This window comes from Syngnathoides biaculeatus, chromosome 14 (assembly GCF_019802595.1).
Source record: "Syngnathoides biaculeatus isolate LvHL_M chromosome 14, ASM1980259v1, whole genome shotgun sequence".
Lineage (NCBI taxonomy): Eukaryota > Metazoa > Chordata > Actinopteri > Syngnathiformes > Syngnathidae > Syngnathoides > Syngnathoides biaculeatus.
The window spans coordinates 25,415,001-25,438,964 of NC_084653.1; the positions used below are offsets into that span (position 1 = coordinate 25,415,001).

A 23,964-nucleotide genomic window follows, 5' to 3' on the forward strand; every position below is an offset into this window, starting at 1 on the left:
CTGGGAGGCCTGAACTTTGCTGGCCGGCATGGGATTTTGCGTAAATGCGTTGCGTCCTCGCATCAAAATCGGATAAAGAGCACATTGTGAGCATGCGGATCACTAAAAAAAAACCAACACTTTTTGAAGTACAGACGTAATATTGATATACACATGACACGTATACTGTACATCAGCTGCTGTTGTTCTTTTAAGTGCTCTATAAATAAAGTCGAGTAGAATAAATATGATAAATCCAGCGCTTGATTGTTGGTTTCGTATGGAATAATTCCACTCAAACTACAAACCCCAATTGCAGTGAAGCTGTGACGTTGTGTAAACTATAAATAAAAACACAAAATAGGAGAAAAGAGAAACGGCAGTGAAACAGGCCAAAATTCAGATGTCTAGTTACAGACGCGTTGTGGTTTGAGCAAACGTGACAGTGGAGAAAGGAGTCAGAAGCGGTGATGTAAACATTGTAAAGCGGTAGCCGCTCTGATTTGCCCGGGTAGAACATTCCAGACTACTAAGACCCCGAATAGAGAACGCTCCAGAAGCTGCTGAGTTCTTTTGAAAGCTCTCGGAGTCACCAAAGAATCATCTTACTGTGATAGTGTATCACAAAATAGACTACACGCAGTATACACGGGAGTATGAATGCTCAGTTAAGTTTGGGGCTGAACTCTTTCCACCATCATGTAACATTCAGACAGCCAATATTGGGATCCATACTGGGGCCCATTTCATTGTCGATGATCTAACAAATGTTTATCATTATATATGACGAGCATTTGTGTGTTGCATATTTCTGGTCTTGTTATAACTGTTGCTACTTTTTTTTTTTTTTTTTGGGGGGGGGGGATTGCGTAGCAGGTCAGATGAAACCCTCTGGTCCACGGGCCACGTACTTTTCCTGCCAATGTTTTAAAATGTTCGCAGCTCTCCATTTTTTTTGAATGTTTCCACTCTATTCAAATTTATATTGCATTAATGGTATAATTACCCTGTTGTTGCAATACCAGTGTTATTACATGTAACGGCTTCGTTATCGTTTCAGGTAAGAAATGAATTGTTTTTAAACAGTGTGGACGACAATATGCTCTACTTGAAAACTATAATATTTTACTTGGCGAATTTTTTTTTATGCAGACTTTGTGGTAAAATTAAAAAATTCCATTACATTTGCCCAAACTATATTACTTGGTGCAAAACTAGACTTTGTTATTAAAATACACTTTATTGTGCTCTTATCAGGATTTGTATGCAATTTATTACTAACTTTGTCAACACTTTATGAAGCCTCAATTGGATGTTAAAAGTCTCTGCGAATAATATAAATTATAGCTCTTGATTACCAAATAGTGAGCCCAGGTTGAGCCCATTTTTATATTAATTTCACTCATAGTTTAACACTTTTTAAAGTGCAAATAAACTACACTAGACATGAAGCCCTTTTCAATAAACAAAGCTGCGTCTTGCACTTACAATAAAAAACAGAAGAACCGATGCTAAATTCTGTTTATCATTTAGAACCCGATCAGTGAGTTTGCTGAATCCATGATTTTTTTTAAAGGTTATACTAAACGATTTACTTTAGGCTGTATCTTTTTTTTTTTTTTTTGTACTGAGTAGTACAAATGAAAAAATGCATTTATATTAAAGTCTGATTCACTGTTTTGCTTTCTTTAGTGTTTATATATATTATCATTATTAAAGTTCGAAGCTGAGTCATGACCAGTGTCGACGTGTTCAAAAATGATGTTTACGTCACGTTCTCCTCCATATCAGTCCAATTTATTAAATAATTTCATTTCTTCACTGAAATAAAAAAAAATGAGGGGGAAAATAAATAGTGCAAACCATCACACAATAATACACACTCATCTTATACATGTAAAGGAATGTATCTCTTTTGGGGGGGGTGAAAAGAAAAAAACGAGTTACTTGAAGCTACTAGCACAAAACACGTCTGTAAGAAATATAATGGGGGTGTATGAATTATTGCTTTAGGGAATAAGTCCGTGCTAAATTAAAGCAATGTCAATGTCTCCCTTAATGTTTCTTTCTTGAATTTTCAAAGAAAAGGGTGCATAAAACCTCACATTGTCCCACTCGCAAACACACGCGCGCGGCTTAGTGGATAACGGGACACACAGGAGCTTGGACCAACCAAAAAAAAAAAAAGATAATAAAGTTGCTCATTAATCGTCTAAAGTTGGGCCAACTGGGAGCAAATCGAGCTCGCGGGACTCGGTGCGGCGTTCACGTGTCGCTGTACATCCTCTTGCAGTCTATGGAGGGCGGCGGCGTGTCGGCGCCCATGCCGCCCACTTGCGAGTAGGCGTTGTTGTCCGGGCTGCGAGGGAGCCCGGGCGGCGTCATGCGCTTCTCCTTCTGCCGGCGGTTGCAGAACCAGACGCGCACCACCTCCTTCTCCAGCTGCAGCGTGTCCGCCAGCCCGTTGATCTCCTGCGCCGACGGCTTGGGGCACTTGAGAAAGTGGCTCTCCAGCGCGCCTTTGACGCTCACCTCGATGGACGTGCGCTTCTTCCTCTTGCGGCCCTGCGTGGCGATCTTGTCGATGCTGGCCGGGCTGCCCGTGCTGGAGTCGGCCTCCTCCAGCCACTTATTGAGCAGCGGCTTCAGCTTGCACATGTTCTTGAAGCTCAACTGCAGCGCTTCGAAGCGGCAAATGGTGGTCTGGGAGAAGACGTTGCCGTAGAGCGTGCCCAGGGCCAGACCCACGTCGGCCTGGGTGAAGCCCAGCTTGATGCGACGCTGCTTGAACTGCTTGGCGAAGTGCTCCAAGTCGTCCGAGGTCGGCGTGTCCTCATCTGAGTGCCCCTCCGGGTGGTGATGCTGGTGCTGGTGGTGCGCGTGCTGATGGTGAGGATGAGGATGGTGAGGGTTGTTGTGGTGGTGGTGGTGGTGGTGATGATGGGGGAGATGATGGGGGTGGTGATGGGAGTGGTCCAGCTCCGGGGAGTCCCCGCGCACCAGCGCGCCAGGGTGCATGAGGCTCTGGGTGCTCAGCATCCCGTTGACGGTGAAGGCAGCCGGTTGAGAGTAAACGAGGCTCTGCTGCTGCTGCTGCTGCTGCTGCTGCTGCTGCTGCTGCTGCGTCTGCGTCCGACCCTCACTGATATTGATGGAGCCCCCCCATCCACCAGGGTGCGCTTGATGGCCCCCTAAATGGGAGCCGCGGTGGTGTAGAGCGGCGCCCGCGTGGAGGTCCTCCCTCCCGCCGCCGCCTCCTCTCTTCGTCTCCTGGGGCTGGGAGCCGGCCGGCCAGGCGGCACCCACTTCGGCCGCGGCCGCGGCAGCCGCCGCCGCTGCGGCAGCCGCGGCCGCGGCGTGAGGCAGCGACGTGACCCACTGGTGGGCATGACTGAGCATGTGGCCGCCGTTGCTGGACACCATGGTGGCCCCTTGCATGAAGTCACTCTGCACCATCTTGACCGAGGGCTCCCCCCTGAACCCGCTGGAAGACACCGAGGTGACCACACCGTTCGCCGGATGCATGCTTCCGCCCCTCCTGTCAGAATGCGGGACCGGGCCACTTAAAATCCTGCTGCTGGCGAGGTACGGGCTGGAGGTGGCTGTAGCCATCCCCCAAATCATAAATCTGGACACCCCCACACCCCAACCCCTTATTTTCTTCTCGATATTTTAAACAATCGGATCCACTCACAAATGCGCTCGTGCGTAAAAGAGCAAAAACAGTCCTGAGAGGGAAATTGCCACAAAATATGGATGAAAAATCGAGCGGGCAGCGCTGCTAACTGTTCTTAAAAAAAAAAAAAAAGTTTTCCCTGGCCGTGAATAATCCACAGAACACTTTACTTTTCGGTCCGTGGCAGCCTGCAAAGATCTTTGGGAGTGTGCGTAAACGTCTCCCCCCACCACCACTTCTTTATCAGTCTTCTAATTTGGCTTTTTTTTTTTTTTTTTTTTTAGAACGCCATGAAAAGATCGCTTGGAAAACTCTCCGGTGCGTCGAAGCGCATCCTCCACGGAGCAAAGGAGGCGAACATGTGTTTGACTGCGACCACGGCCGAGCTTTCCTCTCCCATCTCCGGCCAATTAGGAGCTAACAACCCCGCCGAGTCCTCGCTGATTGGACGCTCAGCCCGAGAGGAGTGTGCGCGCCTGGACCGGGGTCACTCATCTAGTCAGTGCACTAAAACCTCTTCTACACTTTACACAATATCATCACCGTAACAAATGTTTATTACGATGTAGTGTACAGCCACCGGCCACAGCATTAGGTACACTTGCTCCTGCTGATGAGATCCAAAACCTGCATAAAAAACATAACTCAGCCTTTGCAAAGATGCTCCATTTTCATTGGTGGCATTAGTTTAATAGTTTAGAGTGGTGTAGAACTATACGGGTACACAATATTATACAGAGTTTCTAACATTTTTAAGTCAAGTAGCTAAATGGCATGACCCAAATATTAACAATATGTATCCAAATGGGAGGGTTTAAATAAAGGACGTGATATCATTTAATTCCTTAATGCTGGGCAAGAAGTTATGAGCCACATAAAAAAACATCACATTTAATTTAGTGCATAAGTTTGTCGTAATATCGGCATAATTTTTTCCTACCAGCGAACACTCACCAAAAATATGTTTAAAAAAAAAAGCCCAACAAATCAGTGTTAAGGTTGAACCAATAAAAACTCAGATGGCCTGATTTAGCGCCATATTTTTATTAATTGATTTTGAATTCATTTTGGGGTTGTATTGCTAAAATGTGTCAGCAGAGGAGAAAAATTGCACAAATGGGAAATTTATTGACTCCTATTACTGAGCTAATGCGCATATGTTAAAGCATACAATCTTCAGCATCCGACAAGTGTTGACATATTTGCAATTGAATATTCATAATAACACAATTACGTCATTCATGAAATAGTGGTTTAAAAGCACAATGTCCAGATTAATGCACATTGAATATTCCACAGATCAAAATTTGACAAATCACATCTGAGAAACGTGGACACGTGCTAAATTGCCGAATTTCCACTCCTCTGTCGACAGTCTCATCTGCAAACATCAAATATCATACCACAAATGTCGACTATTTCAAAATGATCCTACTTACTCAATAAACCCATTCAACCTTAGTCTTTATCCAATTGCAATAATGGTAAAAATATGTAATGCTCGTGACGTGTAGCTCAGAAATGATTTACGTTGCCGTCTGCTTTGGCGTGGATGCAAAATGCCTGCCTCAGCCCGCCACTTCGCCTCACAGAACCCTCTGGTGTACTGCAACAGCATATTGGGGTTCTCTCCAGTGGCATTAACGGTAAAGACAGCTCATGTGACAATTGTAAAAGGAACTCTGAATATACGAAGATGCGTTTGGGTTATTTTTTTTATGGAAAGGGCATACTAACCAGGAGGAGGGGGGTTTATAGATCCCAAAATGAAAGTAATGGTAATTGATTTAATTCATTTGGAAGACATTCAATAACGGTAAAGACATTCTGCAGTTACAAGTTTGAAAACTATGACTTATATCATATAGTAATATAATAATAATATAAAATTTGTTTTCTTCGAAAGAATAACTCTTTGAATGATGACAACTCCCAATAATTTAAATACTCACATCCGTAAAATAGATTGTTTTTCAAATTCAATTTCCCTAAGTTTTTTTTATTTATTTGTGTTTATTTATTTATTTATTATTATTTTTTTTTTTTTTTGCTACGACCCCCAGTTTGAAAACCACTGCATTATAGTACGTATAATATGAAATTATGTGAAAATGACGTATAATATTGACATTGGAGCGTTGCGGTCAGATATTTCCTACCTTTGAGACTTTCTGCCCCTGATTTTTCCTCACAATCAATCCAGAATTTCACAAGTGGATATTTTGGGGTACAAGCACCCATGAAAGTACATCATATTTTGTTCTTTAGTCTCAAAGAATGTGCGCAGAAATGATGATAAAGTGAAGAAACGAAAAAAAAATTCACTTTTTGATGCTGCGTGGAACGTCTATTTCTCCAAATTGAGAGAATAAATATAGAAACACATAGACGGTTGGATAGCATAAAACCTGGAACCTTCCTCAAGCGTCCTCAGTTTTGGACACAAATAAGGCTGCGAATGTCTTTTGCATGCTGCTGCCTTTCAAGTGGAAAAGAAAGAACAGCCAGTTTTGCGGCCAGCTGCCGCCACGCAGTCAGAAACGCACTTCTCACGGCGTATTTTTCAACACTGCTGGTCGGGCCTGTAAACGTGCTGTGGGAAACGTCCCCCCCCCCCCCATCCCCCCAGCCCCGAAATAGTTTTTTTAGTGGAGCACACATACTGTGCTGCGTATGTTTTACTTATGCGGTTTAGGGTCCACTGCAAAAAAAGGGACTTCCCCATTTCGCCCTCAAACACCTTGAATTGGTATCAATGTATTGATTTTAACGACATCGTCAGAAATCTATATTGGTCAAGTTATTGTTCAATAAATGTACCTGCAAAAGGCGACAGAGTGGACAATGGCAGGGTTGACATTTTTGGATTTCGATGAGTCCACAACATGATTCGCTAGACAAGCTGACTCCTGTTATTTTTTTTGTAGATCAAATAATATTTCAGCATTAGATAATATGATGAAAGTTATGGACCAAAAATGGAAATATTTACTGCGCAACGGTTCACTGTTTCGGGTTCCGTTGAAGTACTGCTGGTAATGTCAATGAAAATGTCAGAGTGGGTCGCTAAAACCCCAAAATGACAGCGGTTTTCGAGCCACATGCAAAAAATATTCAATGTGATTATGAAAATAGAATATTCATGAAAATGACTTGTTTTATCCAGTCACTTGTTGTGGGCGGTAAAACCATGTGACATAATGTTTGATTTATTACACGGACAGCAGTTATTGGAGCAGTGCCGAAATCACGTAATGAGGAAAAAAATAATGTTTAAAATGAAGGAAGCAAATTTTAAGAAACTTATCACTGTGCCATTATGTATGCACATCTTTGCCCACTCATTGTGTGAAAAAAATGGTAATAATTTGTTCCATTTGGGTTCAGTAAATATTGCCATTTAAAGATAATTCTGGTGGGATTGCATCACATCTTCAATTCAATATAAACTAATTTGTACTGTACAAGATTGTGTACGTGTAGTTTATATATACTATATTACCTTGAAATATAATATATAGTAATAAGTATTAATTATCTGTTTGACTCGCATTTGTTTTACATAATTCAAAAATACAGTAGTTTTTTCTGAACGAAGTTGAAGTTATAAAGTCTGGGGGAAAAAAATAACACCAAGTGTCTCAATATCAATCGCATAAAGTGTGTTACAACACATGAAACATTTGCTCGGAAAAATTAGCTAAATTGCTGACCCCCACCCCAAAAAAAAAGAAAAATTTGTGTCTTTTAAATTTACACCCTGAGGAATTTGCAAAATTACATTTCTTAAAAGTAAAAGAAGCTCTTTCTAGCCTTCTATTTCTTTTTCTTCTTCTTCTATTACTGACAAAATGTTACATTTCGCCACTGAAACGTGATCCCTCGGCCAGCCTGAAATTATTAATGAAAAATAAATAATTAAACAGCAGCCAAGCGTTTTTCAAAGTAGTTTTAATAACTTCGAACGGGTCCGTAAAGTCCAATATCCAGAAAGTTTTAGTCAGAACATGCAGTTGCGGGCGCGCTGATTTTTGCAGTCCTCCGCCTATAGAATGATTGATGGCGCCGCGACAATCTGCAAATGGGACTTCTTTAACCTGCGAAACGATGAACAGGCCGGGTCCAAAAGGAGCTGAGCGCGGTCCAAGTCCGGCGGCAGAAGGTTGAGGAAGCCAGATGAGTGCCGAGCGGAGGGACGCGTCTAATGTTTTGCATGTGTTGCGCTGGCTGCTGGTCTTATTTGTTATTCATGAAGGAAGTTTGGGTGAAGAGGCCGACTTGCGATGCGTCTTCCTCTCTCGTCGCGCTCCCTTTTCCTGCCGTGTCTTACTCGCGGTGAATTTCCCGGTTAAATCCGGCTACGAGAAGCACGACGCCGTCAGCTAATCTGGCCTCGCCGCTTTTGGAGAGCTCATCCTCAAATGAGCTCAGAATCTGAATCAGTTTCTTGTGTCTTTTTGCTCTCGGTTGAGTTCTCCGCCGTGCGGGTAGGCCACCGTTTCGGGCCCCCTGGCTATTTTTTGGTAGACTTTTGAAATATGCAAATGTTAAAAAAAAAAGGAAGAGCAAAGCAGGAAAGGGCAAAGGGGGGGATGCGGTGGCGGGGGCTTCATCTGGACTCCTGGAGATTCCAATCCAAAGAAACAGATGTTTTTTTTTTGTTTTTTTTCTTGTCCGTGCTTTTGTTAGCGTCGTCAGTCAGTGTAATTATGAACCATTTTAAAAGAAAAACATAAAAAAAAAAACCAAATGCTATGGTCGCTGAGATTATTACGGACCTGCTAACCTCGAGAAATTGTACATCATGTTCCACCTATATGATTAATATTTTCCCCAAAGTTGCCACATGGGCTATTTGATTATACCCAGGTCACTACTGTCATTCAAAAATAGTTCAAACTTTTAACTTCTTGCTTTTATCTGAATTATGTAGCTATGTTGAGCCAAACTCTGCTTTTGTTGTGTTCAGGCGACACATTGCTGCCCCCCGCGCCCCCCACGATGCCTTTCGCTTGTCCCTCACGCTTCTCTTCGCATAATTCCCCAACGCCAAAGGTAAATCAACATAATTTTTTAATTATTTTTTACATTACATACAGTAAAGCCTCAGTTCTAGAAGTCCCCGTTCTCAAACAAATCGGTTTTCGAGATTTTTTTGCTTCCGTTTTCGAACGATAATCGGTACTCGAACGCCCCCGACAAAACCCAGAAATAGCACATTGCGTGCGGCCAGACCACCTGACCCACGGCGCCGAAAAAAAAACCCGGAAATGACATAACATACGCGGCGCAACCAGCGCACTTTTGTTATTCTGTATAACGCAGCGTCTGTACACAGACGTGTCCCGGTAGTGACTGTTGTTTTTCTTCTTGTCGAGGGGTACCGTATTAACCCCCAATCATGGCTCCAAAGAAGGCAAGTTGCTTGTTTAAAGTTATTCTGCACTTTTGTTCATAAAAAAAAGTTTACAAGCTACAGAAACGGCAATGCACTCCCAGCCTAGCGTACTCTACTACTAAAGCATACATTTTAAGCAAAAAATAAACATATTTCTTAAATTATTTTATTATATAAAGTAATTAGAGTAAACGTGTATTTCTACTATGCAGTTTATTATCAGGAAAAGCTAAAGAAAATTCTTTAAAAAGCCCAATTTTTTAGGCTTGGAACACATTATTTCTTTTTCCATTCATTGTAATGGTAAACATCGATTCGGTTTTACAACAAATCACTTCTCGAACTGTTTTCTGGAATGGATTGTGGTCGAGAACCGAGGCATCTCGGGGCTTGAGAGGCTTGGAACGGACTAGGCTATTTACGTATAAAAAGCGCTTCTACTTACAAAAAAAAAAATCACGTCACGAAATGACTTCCAGAATTGATTCATTTCCTAAGTAGAGGTATCAGCCATAACTGAAGAGTGAGTTGACTTTTGTTGATCAAGAACACAGAACGGGGGTGGGGGGGTATCAGTAGATATATTTGTGTATGTATTTGTGTCTGTTTTGCTTGAAGAAAGATTTCGACTAAACCGCCACAGAGGCGGGACTCCTTGGGTTCCATCTGAATTCTGCCCGCTGCCGTGTCATCCCGTCGTTGCGATCGCGAGCGTGTTTTGACCTTCAGCTGTAGCGAGGCTTCGCAGCGTGAGTCTCTCCCCGCGTGCCCCTCACCCCCCGACCCCCGCCGGGCGCTTTAAATCAGAAGCAGGCCCCCGTGGCGGCGGACGAGAGAGATGAGCCCAGCGGGGCCGGTCGGGCCGGGCGGAGGGGGAAACGGCGGATCAGGAGGAATGGTCAGAGTGGATGCAAATGCCGGGCCCCCGTTCGCGGGGGTTGGGGTTTGGAAACGCGGCACCGACAGTAGGACGTCGTCTGAAAAATCTTGCATTGGGCTGGGCACTTTTAGACAGTTTTTAGTTTATCCTGGTGTCACATACGGTGAATGTACTAGAATTTGCACACATGGCCTCACCAAGGTCAAGAGTTTCAATTGGGATTGCATATTTTCTAATTTTGGACAATTTTTGACACTCATGCACTATCCACTGAGAAATTAACAAACATACTTACATACAACATTCAATATTTTTTGAAATATTCAACAAAAGCAGGAAAAAAAAAGACTTTTATGGAACTAAAGCAAAAATTAAATTAAATTAAAAACTATTTAAAACTACCAATAAATAAACTAATTTAAACGCTGCTGACGTCAAGTCTTACCGAAATGTTGAGAAAATCACAACTTCAAAGATGTGGAAAATCAGTTTTTTTATTCTGATCTGGTTGAAGCCGCGTTTCAAACAAAAGTACCACCTCAAAAAATACTTTGGGCTCCAAGTACACGACAGTAAAGCCCAAGTATTCATCAAAACCAACCCTTAGTCTAATCCCACTCTTAACAGAATGCACTCTGTTTTAATATAGGAAGAGAAAAAAATACCACTTTAAGATGCAAAATTATTGTACACAAACATTTACTAAAAATCTAAAAACTCTTTTTTTTTTTTAATTCCAGCAAATGATTTGGAGTGTATTCAAAGTTGAATGCAACTGGACTATTATTTAAAAGTGGAAAAAGGTTACATAATTAAATGAAAAGTTTAAACAGGATTTATAAATTATTTATGCATTATTGCAAGCTTGCACCACATTTTGAGAACCGCTCGGCTAAAATGTACATCCAGGAACATTTCTTCATTTTACAAACTTTGATTCTGCAGAAATCTTCACAAAACCTTTGCGCTCCAACCGTGACATCACACAGAAGGCCCATTTAGGGATCTTAAAATAAGCAACTACACATGTTTTTGCTTTTTGTTTGGCTTTTCGTTTCAACAAGCTTCAAGAGTTTCAACAAGAAAAGAATAACGTTAATTTCACAGATATGCCGGCCAAGACCGTGTGCCACTCCTACCCTTTGAAAAAAATATTGGACGAGCATATACGTCGGTGGCAGTGAACGGTTGAATTCCAGTTGATGAATAAAAACATTCCCAGCAGTGAATATTTAAAAAAAAATTAGAATATTTTATTGTGAGTATATATTTTGTTAAAATAATAATAATAATAATAAAACCAAAATTTAAGTAACCCAAATTTCCAGCCCAACAACGTTGCAATAGTTAGTATTTAGCAAAAATGTTTACAAATCTTCTTTTTGATGACCATAATTGGGTTCTTTCGTGAGGAATATGAAAAGCAGAGTAAGATTTTCCTCGGACACTCTGCCTTAAAATGGTCTTGAGTGGCGCTGGCGGAGACTTGCAGGACAGGCAAAAAGAGTGCGCGCAATCATGTTTGCTAATTAGGAACAATTGTCAATTATGTGCCCCCGCTGGGTTGCGAGTAATGACACCCGACGGACAGATGTACTGCAACGGACCCGTTGGCGGGTCCCCGATTATGCATGAAAGGGGGAGCTAATGCGTGAAAATTGCTACCATCAATCCCCAGAGATAATTTGAGAAGGGCCAAATGGACAAGAAATAGAAAGAGGATGCGGAGAGAAGAGGGAAGTCGGAGAACCTTCGCTCTTCTCCGTGGGTGTACCTGTTTGTGCAGGTGCGCGGAGATGACTCCAAGTGTTTATTAATGTCACGGCGGAACGCGACAGGACGCATGAAGACGTGAGATACATCTGTTGGGTGCTTGGTCAAGGCTAATACTCTATTTTGTGGTATCGTCGGGACAAGATGTAAGGCCGTCAACATTGGGCATCTCGGGCTTTGCAGTTTTCGGAAGCCTTGCCCGCATTTGTCCAGAAAAATTTCCTTTCTTGCCATCCCTCGCCTATCTTGCGCGGCGTATGACAGAGAAACATATTTCAGGAAATGCCTGCAGCTCAGCAGCTTGTACGCACGGACAACTGCCGGCCTGTGTAGCAGTGTGCAGTGGAGAGCCAAGTCAAACAGCGTGTGCCCCCCTCCAGGGGCCTCCTCCTCCGTGAATGGCCGGAATTCTCTGTCAACCTCCCCGCTGGGGTCCGTGCGGTTATTGAGGCGCTCCGTCGGCCGCTGGATTCCTCAGGTGGGTTCTTTCACGGAAAAAAAAGGAAGTGGGGCTTGGTGGCATTTTCTATTATCAGTCGGTGGCTCCATAATGACGACAGTTACTGAAAACTGCCAAAACATTTCACTAAATCATCCCTTTTCTGTGCCGCCATAAAGCATATCAAAACCCTTCATGATGGGCAATATCGCCATCTTGCTCATCTATCCACTATTTTGTCTTCTACATTTCCATCCGCACCCAGTTTGTCCAGCTCAAATAATTTCTATCCCATTATCGTCCGGAGTGCCCCACGGTGCTGTTTTGGGCTCCCTCGTCTTTATCACCTACATTCTCCTTCTTGGTAATATTTACCGCAGTTAATTTCAATATTTGCTTACGCACTTATGCCGCGCGTCGGCCTCCGAGTAGTCAGACTCCAGCGTCATTCCGCCCGAAGACCCATCTGAATATTCACCATTAATTTACAGCCACAGGTTCAAATCTGTATGGAAGTATTCCTCCGTCTTCCCGATCAACCGATACTGCTATTTATTCATCAGACGAGGATAAATCCGAGAAATCAGCGCTGGGCATAAATGGTGTCCCATGTAATCCAGCGTTTGGAGCTGCGCAGTACACGTCACATACGCCCATGTGACTCGCGAAAATGGAAGCGCCCCGCAAAATTCCCAATTGTCGATGAAAATCTTCTCAAAACGCTACTAAATCAGAGATGATCTAACATCACATTGTCGAAATACGGCACCTGTTGGATACACTGTTCATGCAAGCACTGGATTTCCCCTTTAAACGGGTTCACAGCCAACTGTCGACAAATTTACAGTGATAAAACCAAAATCCTACTCAGAGGTGCAAGTTCACACAAACCAAAACTGAAAGTTGTTGCAGTTGTTATAGATCCATATTTCCTCCTCACTGCAGGTAACGTGTCATCCTCGCCGGCAAATAATATCTCCTGGTCGTCTTACTTTCACTTAGAGAAGATCAATCATCTCTCTCCTCTCCCGCCTGGATTACTACAACTTTCTTCTGTTTGATCCCTCCCACAAGGCCGTCAAGAAACGACAACTTCCGGGAGCCGCTGTAGAGTTTTGCACGTTCTCCTTCCTGTATTTTTCTGTAGTTTTCTCTGGGAATGCTGGCTTCCTCCCCCACTCTAAAAACATGCATGTTAGGTTCAGGTAAGACTGAATTGCCCATAGGTACGAGAGTAATTGGTTGTTTGTCTATGCGTGCCCTGCGATTGGCCGGCGTACGTAGCATTAATGTCACACATCAGGGTCCGCACGATTTGACTTCGAAATCACAAATCCCGCACGCACCGCAACTCACCGTCCGACCGTCGTGGGCCGGCCCCAACGAGCAGGATGAGAGACGACCTTGGCACGCAAAACGCGGTCCGATTCGCTGGCCCCCTTTGATGTGCCTCATCAAAAGCCGCCCTCCTCCTCTCCTCCTTGGACCAAAGGCTACTGTTGTTTTTGTTGTTGTTATTGATATTGTTTTCCAGCCATGCTACACAAAGGAGGCTGACCATGACTCTGATGCTAAGGCGGAGGTGGAGAGGGTGTTTTAATTAGCTGCATAATAGATCAGAGGCGCTCGTGGGTGGGCGGGTGGGCTGGGGTGGGGGGGGGGGTGTTTGAGCAGGTAGCGGCCTACATCAAAACACGGTGAGGGCGCGAGCTTGTGTTTTTCTCCAGCCGTGACCTCCTCGCGCGGCAGCGTCGACGTACGACACGGAACGTTCTGGCGCAAGGTTAAAAATGTGCAAATTAGAAAAAAAGCACAAGAATAAGAAATCACACACAAAGGGTGTTTTCATCCGCAGGCGCTTCTATCGTTGTACCTAGAAAATACCATAGATCAGACCGTGCATTAACTATAGCACTTGTCATTATTGGGGGGGACGTAGGGGGTACATATATATATATATACTATATACATGTGTACTTTTCGTCTTCAGTGAAGCCAACATGTTTTAAAAATCAGTCATCCCATGGTTGTATGTACTGTATATCTATCCATCCATTTTCTTTGCCGCTTATCCTCACGAGGTTCGTGGGGTGTGCTGGAGCCTTTCCCAGCTGTCAACGGGCAGGAGGCGGCGTACACCCTGAACTAGGTGCCAGCCAATCGCAGGGCACGTAGACCAATCACACTCACAATCACACCTAGGGGCAATTTAGAGTGTCCAATTAATGTTGCATGTTTTTGGGATGTGGGAGGAAACCGGAGTGCCCGCAGAAAACCCACGCAGGCACGGGTAGAACATGCAAACTCCACACAGGTGAGGCTGCGATTGAACCCAGGTCCTCAGAACTGCGAGGCCAACAACGCTTTTACCAGCTGAGTCACCGTGCCGCCTGTACTGTATATACATTTTTTATTTCTTCATTTCACAAGAATGTCTACTTCCGCGACTTTCTGTGAGTCTTCCAGTCTCTCTGGATCTCTTTTGGAATCTGCCAATGACACAGCTCAGTGGCCGCTTCTTCCAAGAAAAGTCCATTTGGAATGGCAAGATACCTTTGATCAGTTTCATAGGTTTTGTTTTGCTCTCAAGATGTCAGAATGTGAGCAGCAAGATGAAAAGGACACTTTAAATAGCAAATCTCACCGAACCAGACAATGGAATACCCAATTTGTTAATTTGGCCATTCAGTTTTTCGTTCCCGAACAGTTACACAAAAGCTGCCGAAACATTGAACAGTTGGACACGTGCGTTCAAAAGTTTCAGGAAGATCAATTGAAGTTTACAAGTAAAAGTTGTGTTATTTAGTGTAAAAAAAATTATGCGAAATCCAAACAGTCCTCAGTTAAAGCGCCTTACATGTTCAGGCCCATCATATCAGAATTGTGCTCATCTTCAGCGGTTGTGTCATGTTAGCATGTTAGCATGCTTATTGAAAGGGTACTTGTGAAGAAAAATTAATCATTTCTAACGGAATGTTGATGATAAGAGTAATTTTAAGGTTTGTCGTGAATATGCAGACGCAATCATGAGACCTTAATCCACGTCGGGATCTAAGCGGCGGCTTGACCCCACCGAAACGTACGGTAACATCCGTTTCGCGCGTAGCATAACGTTGACAAAACTTGATCCTCGGTCTTGGAAGTTCAATCCACGACGTGTACTCGCCGGAGGCCGAGGAGCAAAAGACTTGTTTACCTTTTGCTCTCCTTGTGGGTGTTGGAGGGGGCCGGGGTGGGGGTGGGATTCATTAGCGGCTGTGTAAATCAATCTGCTTCTCCTTAAAGACCTGTCAATTGGGGGCCTGATGTCTGGCAGCCTGACACCACTCACTGGATATTTAACTTGAAAGCCAATTAATCATCATGATTAATTCACTGACAAACCACACGGAACCGTTCAACTTAACCCCACGGAACCGGCGCGGAATACTGAAGAATCTCCCGGCTCCGCGTTGCCGCCGTTCAATACGCAAACCCGAAGACCGCGACAACCCTCAACCTGCCTTTTCCTTTTCACAACATCCCCGCAATTCCCGAATAATACCGAGGTCACTCCGCGTTTTGTCTTTTCCGCGGCGCACATATTGAAATTGCTCACACGTATATGGAGAAGGAGAAGAAAAAAATGATGGTTCTTTGATTATACTTCTGGCAATGTCCTGAATAAAAATGGGATTCTGAGAAATATGATTACAAATTCCATTCATCATTATCTTTCCTGGAAGTGCGCTAAATGATGTCCAAACGTTGGCGAACGGCGCTTTTATTAGCGGTAAGAGAAAAAGATGATGTACCTGCTAATCGTTCAATCATCAAACAGGATTTCTGAATTCATAGACGCAAGTTGAATTTCATCCGTTCTCTTAGTTCACATTCCTCTCCACTGCAAATTTGACAATTCGACGCGTTGTGATCGCCGTCCAGCGCCCGTAATCAGTTCAAACACGATCACGTAACCAAATGGAGAGTTAGCGAGAGCTTTTATAATGTCGCGGTTATCTTTCGATTATGTTTGACGAAACACGGTTGTAGTCGCGTGACAGTCGCCCCGCTAACTTTTGAATCGTCTGATGCGTACGCGGAGAATATTGCTATAGTTTAAATGTAAATACAGTGAAGAAAATAAGTATTTGAACACCCTGCTTTATTGCAAGGTCTCCCACTTAAAAATCATGGAGGGGTGTGAAATTTTCATCGTAGGTGCATGTCCACTGTGAGAGAGATGAGAGAAATCACAATGTATGATTTTTTTTTTTTAACAATTTATTTGCGAGATACAGCTGCAAATAAGTTTTTGAACACCTGAAAAAAACACTGTTAATATTTGCTACAGTAGCCTTTGTTTGCAATTACAGAGGTCAAACGTTTCCTGTAGTTGTTCACCAGGTTTGCACACACTGCAGGAGGAATTTTGGCCCACTCCTTCACACAGATCTTCTCTAGATCAGACTGGTTTATCGGCTGTTGCTGAGAAACGTGGAGTTTTCTCTTGGGTTTAGGTCTGGAGACTGGCTAGGCCACGCCAGAACCTTGACATTCTTCTTACGGAGCAACTCCTTGGTTTCCCGGCTGTGTGCTTCGGGTCATTGCAATGTTGAAAGACCCAGCCGCGACCCATTTTCAATGCTCTGACTGAGTGAAAGAGGTTGTTCCCCATAATCTCACAAAAACACCCCCAAAGCATGATGCTACCACCCCCCCACCCCCCCATGCTTCACAGTCGGGATAGTGTTCTTGGAATGGAAGTCATCATTCCTCACGGTTAAAACTTCCATTTTGCTCTCATCTGACCACAAAACTTTCTCCCATGACTCCTCTGTATCATCCAAATAGTCATTGGCAAACCTAAGACGGGCCTTGACATGTGCTGGTTTAAGCAGGGGAACCTTCCGTCGTGCTATGCATGATTTCAAACCACGACGTCTTAGTGTATTACCAACAGTCACCTTGGAAACGGTGGTCCCAGCTCTTTTCAGGTCTTTGACCAAGTCCTGTCGTGTAGTCCTGGGTTGATTCCTCACCCTTTCAAAGCATCATTGAGACCCCACGAGGTGACATCTTGCCTGGGGCTCCACTCCGATTTGAGATTGACCGCCATGTTTAGCTTCTTCCATTTTCTAACGATTGCTCCAACAATGGACCTTTTTTCCAGCAACCTGCTTTGCAATTTCTCCGTAGCCCTTTCCAGCCGTGTGGAGTTGCACAATTTTGTCTCCGGTGTCTTTGGACAGCTCTTTGGTCTTGGCCATGTTACAAGTTTGAGTCTTACTGATTGTGTGGGGTGGACAGATGCCTTTATGCAGCTTACGACTTCACACGGGTGCATCTGACTCAGGATCATACATGGAGTGGAGGTGGACTTTTAAAGGCGGACTATCAGGTCTTTGAGAGTCAGAATTCTAGCTGATAGACAGGCGTTCAAATACTTATTTGCTGCTGGATCACACAAATAATCATACATCGTGATTTCTGGATTTTTCTTTTTGGATTATCTCTCTCACAGTGGACATGCGCCTACGATGAAAATTTCAGACCCCTGCACGATTTCTAAGTGGGAGAACTTGCAATAAAGCACGGTGTTCAAATACTTATTTTCTTCACTGTTATATGCTCAAATAAAAGCATCCAACTATCTGTCTGGGTCCAGCACAGACACTAAATCCCCCAGATGCAATACACTTTAAATGACTTGCCTTCAAAAGTACAAAAATGAAGTTATCCCACTTTCGTTCTCGCTTGGTAGTATTGTGAGTTTACTACTTTGTTTGTGTAGGTTAGCGATGGAATCCATATTGAGTACAACATGCTAGCGTACAGTCACCTGGAGTAACAATAACAAAAGCCGTGGCTTTTATAAAAGGTGCAACCGTGATAATGTGGCCTAATAGTGCCTAAATCTGCTACATTTTTAATTCGGAAAGGATTTTTGAAAAATCAAATGTCGATTTTGTTGGAATGAAATCGAACAGCAAAGAAATGAATTCCAGAACGAGATCGATGGTTTCGCAAAAGTGCCAACATCCCGCGAAAAAGGTATCATCGCGTTTGGCCTCGGCCTCTCCCCGACGCGTCGGGCGAAAGCTGACTCGGCAGAGCGATAAAGTCAAAGGTTGAGTGATTCATGGCAGCGGACGGCTGAGTGAAGACTTCCCGTCGCAACGCCGGCCGCCGCTCAAGCAACTCCGCGAGGACACCGCCGGCCGATCAATCGATCAATCATATTATCTCCGACAAGCGATTTCCACCGGGAGGACGCTCGGAGTTGCCGTCTAATCGCTTTCGCGACGGCGAATGATCACTGTCACTGCAAAAGGAGGACTGTGTACGCGCTGACAGCTGACTCAGCACTTTCCGTCTTGCAATGCACCAAAGGAAACGTGTTTTTTTGGGACGGGGGTGCGTAGCTATGGCACTGCAGGTACAACGAAATTTCACGGAAGATCCTTTTGGAACATCTGAGCCCGTTTTGCTTTTTCTTTGGCTTCATTGTGTGTTTTTGTGCGTTTCTGCCACATAAGGGTGCCTGTGAGCAATTGTGTTCTACTACAGAGGGATGCAGTACATCATTACAAATGGATGGATGGATTTTTTTATTACTTCTTCCTTGGCATATGCCCTCACGCTAACTAACAAAAGCATGAGTACAAAAAAAATGAAAAAAAAACCTTGGCTGCAGATTTGCTGGCAGTCGAAAGTAAAACTAGAACATTTTACGCATAATCATCTCCATCTTGTTTGGAAATGACATGTTACGAGTATTCCACAAATTCAATTTTTGCAAATTATCTGATCGTTTTGGAGACTTTTGTTCCCCTTTGTCTCATATTTTACCACGACATGTCGTGTCATAGCAACAATAGAACATGTTGTCTTTGTTTGTTCTTCTGGTCGCAAACGTCAGGCTTACTATAGATGTGCAAAATGCTGCATCGTACATGCCAGACCGGCAGGTGGCGATGTCATTGATCAAAAACACTCGCTAGCGGTCTTCATCGCGTCTTGTCTTAAAATATTGTTTCTGTGAATGTGGGATTTGATGTTTACAGTTGCGAAAAGGTTAAAAAAAAAAAAAACTATACAAAAGACAGCAAAAGTTTTGTGAGATAATCTAAATCTTTCAATCCTTTCCGAATTCTGACTTGCTAAGCAACTTTTTATGTTACCGAACAATTTCTATGTCTGACATAACTTCGACAGGAAAATATTTGACAAATTTTTCCACACATAAGTTTGGGTATTGCGGGGTGGCCATCCTTCTAGCTAGGGTTGCCGTGCCCACAGCCTAGCGCCGCCCCTGGCTGTGTCCGCCATTGTTGTTTTTGTGCGTGTGAACAAAAGCAACGATACAAAATTGAGAATTTGGTGACTTATTGTGTTTTATTTGTGTTTCAAAAATAAATAAACTGATGTAGGTGTAGTAGTTAACGTTTTCAAAAACTTTCACGCCCACTTTTAAACATTTTCAGGCCGCAAAATCCCACTGCTGCCAAGTTGTTTACAATAATTGAAAAGTTCCGTTTATCGAGATTTTTTTTCTGCAGCTCCAACTCACACGATTCAACTTAGCACCGAAGCGTTTTTTTTTTTTTTTTTTTTTTTTTGTGCCGGTCCAGCATCGGCCTCCGTTTGAAGAACGGCACATGAAAGCAACCACTCCACGTAGGCTCCTATCGCGCCTTAATTAAAAAGCCTTGCATATTATTTGCCGAAACAAAGGGACATTTTTGGGGTTGGGGTGGGGGCGCTTCATTTAAATCCAATTAGACCTGTGCTGATGCCTCAGGAGATGAGAGAGAAATTGCTGTTTGAGCATGAAGGTCTTTGTTGGGGGCTACAATAGATGGATAAAGGCGATAGTACGAGACTTACAATGTGCAGCAAGGAGGACCTGCCTTTGGATCCATGTGAGGACTTTTTACACGCTAACTCCCCTTAAGATGGCGGCCCGAGTGCGTTCATTTGAGAAACGTGCCATTTTTTTCCCCCTTTTATTGCACTGCTTGCTGAACGCGCATATGTGTTTGGCGCAGTTTTACGCCAGATGCCCTTCTTGACGCGACCCTCTGCATTTATCCGGGCTTGGGACCGGCCTGCGGATTGCATTGATTTGTGCCCCCTGTTGGGCTGCAGGTAATCAAATAAAGACAATCAAATAAACAAAGTCAACAAACAACGTACACAATTCACGTACAGTGGAGAAAATAAGTATTTGAACACCCTGCTATATTGCATGTTTTCCCACTTAGAAATCGTGGAGGGGTCTGAAATTTTCACTGTAGGTGCATGTCTACTGTGAGAGAGAGAATCTAAAAAGAAAAATCCAGAAATCACAATGTAGCGATTTATTTGTGTGATACAGCTGCAAATAAGTATTTGAACACCTGTCTATCAGCTAGAATTCTGACCCTGAAAGACCTGTTAGTCCACCTTGAAAAGTTCACCTCCACTCCATGTATGATCCTGAATCAGATGCACCCGTGTGAGGTTGTTAGCTGCATAAAGACACCTGTCTGCCCCATACAATCAGTAAGACTCAAAACATTGTAACATGGCAAAGACCAAAGAACTGTCCAAAGACACCAGAGACAAAATTGTACAACTCCACACGGCTGGAAAGGGCTACGGAGAAATTGACAAAGCAGCTTGGTGAAAAAAGGTCCAATGTTGGAGCAATCGTTAGAAAATGGAAGAAGCTAAACATGGCGGTCAATCTCAAATCGGAGTGGAGCTCCATGCAAGATGTCACCTCGTGGGGTCTCAATGATCCTTAGAAAGGTGAGGAATCAGCTCAGGACTACACGACAGGACTTGGTCAATGACCTGAAACGAGCTGGGACCACCGTTGCCAAGGTGACTGTCGGTAATACACTAAAACATCATCGCTTGAAATCATGCATAGCACAGAAGGTTCCTTAGCTTAAACCAGCACATGTCAAGGCCCGTCTTAAGTTTTCCAATGACCTTTTGGATGAGTCCTGGGAGAAAGTTTTGTGGGTCAGATGAGAGCAAAATTGAACTTTTTGGTCATAATTCCACGGACCGTGTTTGGAGGAAGACAAATGATGAGTTCCATCCCAAGAACGCCATCCCTCCTGTGAAGCATGGGGGGTGTTTTTCTGGACGTGGGACAGGACGAGAAGAGATTCAAACCACAATGTCCCTGCAGTGTTTCACGTGGGAAGAAAGTGAAGAAATTAGACGTTCAGGGTTGTGTCCTCGTTGTAGTCTTCCTCCTTGTGGTCCAATGTTGGCCTCGCTAGTGTTAGCTCATCGCTAGCATTAGCTATCTTGCTTAAGTGTTTCCCTCACACTGAACAAAAGTGCGCAATTACCCACACACGTACACTAATGGTACTAATCCCTCATTTTGCAGAGACCAGTGAAAATCAACACAGCAGATATTTGCCGAAGGAGTGGCCACCAACCAACTGATGGGCCTGACGCGTTTACCTTTGACCCATGTCGTCGTCATGGGATTCGTACAAGGCTTAGGTTCATGGTAGAATCACATTTGAAAATTATTTCCATGGTGTTTCAGTGATTTGTTTAGGTCGTTGTTGTTGATGAACGGTTATCAAATATGATTCCAGTCTCGATTTTGTAGGCATTCCTGTAACTCAAATATGTGTAATTGGATGGAAAGGTTGTATGTGTGGAGTTCATCTGTAATTCCTCAATCCGTCAACAGAACGTTTGTTTTTTTTTTTTCAACGGGAAACTGAGCGGAGGTGTCACACGTCAGATACAGCACAGTACGGGCTGCAGAATTTTCCAGTGGAATGCGAGTGTACGGCCAGCTGGGCTTGAATAACCGGTCGGACGCCGCGTCTTTGGTTTCTTCAAGTTAGGTCCAAATCGAAGTACGCGTTCTGTTACAACACCGTTGTTGAACGTTTTACTCCGTAACGTAACATAAAAAAGCAAATGTTGTTAATCAACTTTGAGGATGAATTTAACTTGGAGCGACAATTGTTGGAAAGCTAAAAGTTATTCCGGTTTGGATTTTAGTGAATGTTTCTTTCAAGTGCAATTTTTTAACTGAAATTAGACATTGTACAGAATTATACACATATATATATACATTAAATATTCATGTATTTTTCAATTCAATTCATCTTCATTTTATCTATACAGCATGCTGTCTCCGGGTACTTTACGCATGGAGCAGATTGAATATTATTCAATACACTGAGATAATATATTACAAATGCAGTGTTACATTTTTTTTTAAGAACATGCTGCATTATCTTATTTTTCTGGGGTTTCTCATGAAATTTGGTGAAAAAGTGAATGAAGAAATAAACAAAGAAATATTTCCAATATTTATAAATAATACAAAAAATAAAAACTAATTAAGAAATAAATAGAAATAAAGTGCATTCTTCTGTCATTTGGGCCACAAGTAGAATTTATGGAAAGAAAATAATTTACTTAATTCGATTGAGTTAAAGAACTGAAAACAGCATTTGACTTGATACTCTAGATACAGTTTTGTTTTGTTTTTTAATGAGTGCAAATGTTTTAGCATAAGTTGTAAATTGTCTTTCCGCTGATTTGAATTATGCTCACCCCTCTCGACTCAAGCAGGAGTCACATCTGGCTCCGCTTCGAGAGCTGCCCGATGAGGGTCAAAGTTCATCTTTTTGGCTGAGGGCCAACATCAAGGCGGCAGAAGGTCAGCGCCTCGACACGTCAGCTTCCTCTTGGCCTTGGCCTTGCGCCGATCGATAAGAGCGCGTTCTCCGTTTTGCCTCGGCCAAATTATCGATTACCGCAGCTCCGCCCAGCTCGTTGCTAACCGGCTCGTCATCCTGGGTGACCCAAACCGATGCTGTTTTGTTTGGACCGTCCTTCCCCAGTCCTTCCCACTCTATTCACGTTTGGTGCGTTTCAAGTCCCAGAGCAATTATGCACATGACTACACTTGGAGCCCGAAGAACACTACGAGTGTTTATCGGCAGCCAAAGAGCTCCGGCGCACACGAAGTCCAACGCAGCTGCCCGTCCTCTGCCTTCATTCCCGAGTCAAGACGCAATGTTGTTGTGTTCCCTTTTTCCAATTATGCTGACATCACCGTTCCGCGTTGGATCATTCTCAAACGGTCGTAGAAATGAATAGGGTCACCGTAGTACTGTAAAAGGTCAGCGAAGTACAGTCCTGATGCGCCTCAAAGTACGGCCGCAATTCATTCACCGCTAAACTTTCTCTTGAGATCAGTTATCACTGAACGACTTTGTTCCAAAATCCGAACTGTCGACCGGCATGAAGCCTTCAGACAATATTTTTATTCCGTGATTCTCAACTCTTGACTTGGACTGCGGGGTCACAATTTGACCAGTTGGGAACCCCAGTCCTCAACAAGGTTTCAACACTACTAACTGCCAATCAAGTATGAGCTAAAATATTTTTTTTTTTAAAAAAGAAAAACTGTTAACTTAGCAGAGACTGTGATCTGTGTGTGAAATTTAACACGATCAACGTTACAAACATCTGACGTTGTGGTCACCATTTTCATTTAGCGCACAAATGTCACAAACTGACACAAGTCGCAGAGGAGCACTCAATAATGAAATCAAAACTGATCATGTTTATAATAAAAGAAACATTTGTCTTTTAACAGGATCTCTTAACGGCTGCTGCCTTGGGTAGAAGTACGATATAGATGATGTTGTCAACGTTGTGCTGCTCCACTGTTGAGCAAATGAGGCACGGCTGACGTGCTCTTTGAATCCTGAAGTGCTCCCCTGATTTGGTGTTAACGGGGTCCTGTAATCCCCTGATAAAATGCTGCCCAATTAATTGATCTGGAGTTCAATTTC

The 23,964-nt window shown here is 43.4% G+C and overlaps 1 protein-coding gene and 1 long non-coding RNA gene across 2 annotated transcripts in view; one reads left to right on the forward strand and one right to left on the reverse strand.

Annotated features, from left to right (window-relative positions):
* The window catches only part of LOC133512670 (uncharacterized), a 47,260-nt gene that overhangs the window by 11,371 nt on the left and 11,925 nt on the right, over positions 1–23,964 (forward strand). The window contains exons 4-5 of the long non-coding RNA XR_009798237.1: positions 3,940–4,153; positions 8,625–8,710. This is a non-coding gene — a long non-coding RNA (uncharacterized LOC133512670). The remainder of the gene's footprint in view (positions 1–3,939; positions 4,154–8,624; positions 8,711–23,964) is intronic.
* pou3f3a (POU class 3 homeobox 3a) lies at positions 1,900–3,603 on the reverse strand. The gene has a single exon (XM_061841706.1). The coding sequence runs from the start codon at positions 3,601–3,603 to the stop codon at positions 2,245–2,247; it is 1,359 nt and encodes a 452-aa protein (XP_061697690.1). The 3' UTR covers positions 1,900–2,244.

What these genes read in the sequence shown, in the direction of transcription:
- pou3f3a (XM_061841706.1), bottom strand. Translation starts at nt 3,603, where the DNA reads ATGATTTGGGGGATGGCTACAGCCACCTCCAGCCCGTACCTCGCCAGC.